Consider the following 3,149-nt stretch of genomic DNA (forward strand, 5'->3'; position numbering starts at 1 on the left):
TCCGTGATCTAATTCCTGAATTTTCATCACTTGAGCTGGAACCAGAAATAGGACTAGAACTGGAACTAGACATACAATTGTGGCTTGAATGGCAAATCATTGTGGAACTTGAATGGGTATCATAGCTAGCATTTGAATCAGAACCAAATGTACCACTACTACTACCATTAGGTGACTCTAGCCATTCCATGTTTTGACTTGGACGTGAGACACTATGCTCTAAATTACTGTCACTGTCCATAAGGTTATTTGAGTTACTAAATTCTGTCATTGTCTGCCTTAACGTGCTCTGAATTGGAACAGATGTTGTATCATTTAAGCTAGTATTTAACGTTCTGCAAACGGGATTTCTAATGGTATTGACATAAGCTCTCACACCTGCCTTCTCAGAATGTGAATACATATGCCTCAGTCCTCGTTCACTTTCAGAAGTGACAGTGTTGTTTGGTGTCTCAGATGTTAACTGAGTTCTACTAGCTCTGCTGTCTCTCTGAGAATATGCTCCAGAATGAACTTGTCCTACTTCAAGATTGAAGGGTATGGTTGGATATATTTCCCTCATTCCCCAAGATTCACCACTGCTGGTTGTATCTGGAGAATTTTCTCCATGAACGGCATTCCTTGTTCTAGAAGTTTCAATAAGACCGCTATTTTGCAACTCAAATCCAGTCATTTGCTGTGTCAATATTTCTTGGTGCTCAGTTCTAGAAAATCTCGCATTCTCACTTAGCAGAGGCTGCTCAAAATTCTGAGAGGGTATACTATGATTAAGTCTTTGTACAATTTCCCTAAGTGAACGTGGAGGCGACCAACTTTCAATTCTTGCTCTGGTTCTCCGATACTCTGGGCTCCTACTTCTTGCTCTTCTCTGACTTGTGGTAGGTGGGAATTCCATTAATGTTTCAGTTGTATCTTGTTCAGACATAGATGGTCTTGTAAATATTGATTCAGATTGTGGACTTTCCACTTGCCTTTGGCGGTCTTCCATATTTTCTCTTCTGGGAAGTCTTGCAGACGCTACATATTCATTCTCTGGAGTTGGACTCCCATTATCAAGGTTAGCATTTATTTCTAAACTGAATATGAACTGATCACTTTTAAGATTAATTTGGCTCTCTTCTCTCCAAGATTGGTTTTCTCTTTGTCCACTTGTCATATTTTCAGTTTGTCCAGAACAGTTAAGCCAGTCTATTAGAGAGTCACCACTAGACACGTCATCTGAAGAGTCTCCTCTGTCTGTTCAGAAAAAAAAATGGGGAGGGTGTATAAAAGAACCACCAAAATTAGAACCATCATAAAATAGCACTCTGAAACTTTGTTTCAAAAACAAACAAAAAATGAGAACTTAAATACTCAGGTGTTTTCAACTGATTTCACATTTATAGAGTTAATATTTTATAAACTGCACTGTGTAGATTTATAAGTAAAGGTAGAAAAGTTTCGATTCCATCCAAAAAGAGTGAGCTAATCCTAGATAAACTTAGAGAATTTTTTAAAAAGGGAATCCGGAGGAAGTCTATGTTTCAGTATTTCATCATATACACAGCCCTGTGTACCACTGTCGGAGGAATGTCAAGAGACTTTTTTTTCAGTCCACTGTCAAAACACTAATGCAATTAAACAAGGTAAACACCAGTTAAGGTGCAATGCTAGTAGTTTAGTTCAATTTACATTATTGTCTAATTTTCATTAGTCTCCAACATGACTACTTGTAGGCTCTTCACTTATGTGCTTTTGATAATAGATAAGCTGTTTTAAAATATAAGGTTATTGCCCAAACATAAACAAGTTTTATAGGTTTAAAAGTGTTTGCATTTTGAATACTTCTTAATGTTACCAAGATTTTTAATTGACATTAAATTGAAGGTCAGATCAAATGAATAGACTGAACCTAGCATGGTACATATAAGACCATATTCAAGAGCCAAAGTATTATAGTATCCTCTTCATTAGACAGCAAAATCCTCTACTTCACACTGGGAGGGAGGACACCAGACCTGAGGTCCGAGCAGTGTTTCTCAGCCTTAGCTCTACTGACATTTTGGTGCTGGACAATTCTTTGTTTTGGGGAGCTATCCTGTGCATTGTGGGATCTTTGGCAGCATCCCTGGCCTCTGCCCACTAGATGCTAGTAACACCCATGCCTCCCCTGTGACAACCAAACATATCTCTAGCCATTGCCAAATGTCCCCAGGTGTTGAAGAGAGCACAATTGTCCCCAGTGGAGAATATTTCTGTTTGCTTTTTTTACATGTCTATGTAGAAAAAATAATTCAGGAAGTAGGAGGGACTTTCAGTTGAGGTCGAAAACCAAGAAAAATACAAATAGGCTACTTTGCACTGTTTCCCAATTAAAACAACCCAAATGTGAATCAGGAAAACAAACAAACATACCTTGACATGCTCACCAAAAATCAAGTAAATGCCAGTTCTTTTTATGAGAAGTTACTTACCAAATTAATGTAAGTCACTTCTGTATAATTTACTATTTACTATTATGAAGTTACTATTTCCTATTATGAAGTTCCTTATTCATCCCATCCGATTCCCTCCAAAAGCAAAATATACCTGTATTTTCATCTGAGTCTTGTGGGGCGTTTTCTTTAATTAGCTGAAGTCTTCTCAGCAACTCTTCTTCCGTACTTTCACCTGGAATGCCTAGAAGATTGTTGTCTCTCGTAAGTTCGTAATCTTCTTCACTCAGATTATTTACGAACCTGGAGAAATCTTCTTCCCGAACCAATCGGTCCGTTTGACTTATGTGTTGGGCCGAAACTCCATCTCCTTCATCGTTGGAATCCGAGTTTTCCACCTTAATAAACAAGTGGAAAATTATCTGAAATTCACGACGTGGTGTTGAAATTCACCAATGGTCGTTTCGTTTTCTTCGCTTTCTACTTCCTGCCAGAGTGTCCGGTTCCGACTCAGTCGGATGACCCTCCGCACAGATTCCTCCCTTCTCCCTTCCCGACTCAGTTCTGTGGCCCCTGGTGACGCAACAGTTGGGAGCCGCCTCTAGCCCAGAACTTGCTAGACGTTGCCTAGGCACCCATTATCTTCCCCGCTGTTACCGAGTAGGGACTGGATTCAGGTTAGGTTTCATTTCATTCAAAACCAGCCAATGTTACTGAGGGTTTATAGTGTACCAA

General features: G+C 39.2%; 1 protein-coding gene across 1 annotated transcript; it reads right to left on the reverse strand.

Moving 5' to 3' along the window:
* Positions 1-813: 813 nt before the first annotated feature.
* Positions 814-2,812, reverse strand: LOC309798127 (E3 ubiquitin-protein ligase RLIM-like; the record flags this gene model as incomplete). The annotated part of the gene is made up of 2 exons (XM_082646426.1): positions 814-1,236; positions 2,569-2,812. Coding segments are annotated over 2 exons (667 nt in total), but the record flags the coding sequence as incomplete, so codon positions are not given.
* Between the last annotated feature and the right edge of the window lie 337 nt (positions 2,813-3,149).

This window comes from Mesoplodon mirus (genome assembly GCF_964341445.2).
Source record: "Mesoplodon mirus genome assembly, contig: HAP1_SCAFFOLD_1776, whole genome shotgun sequence".
NCBI classification, from domain to species: Eukaryota; Metazoa; Chordata; class Mammalia; order Artiodactyla; family Ziphiidae; genus Mesoplodon; species Mesoplodon mirus.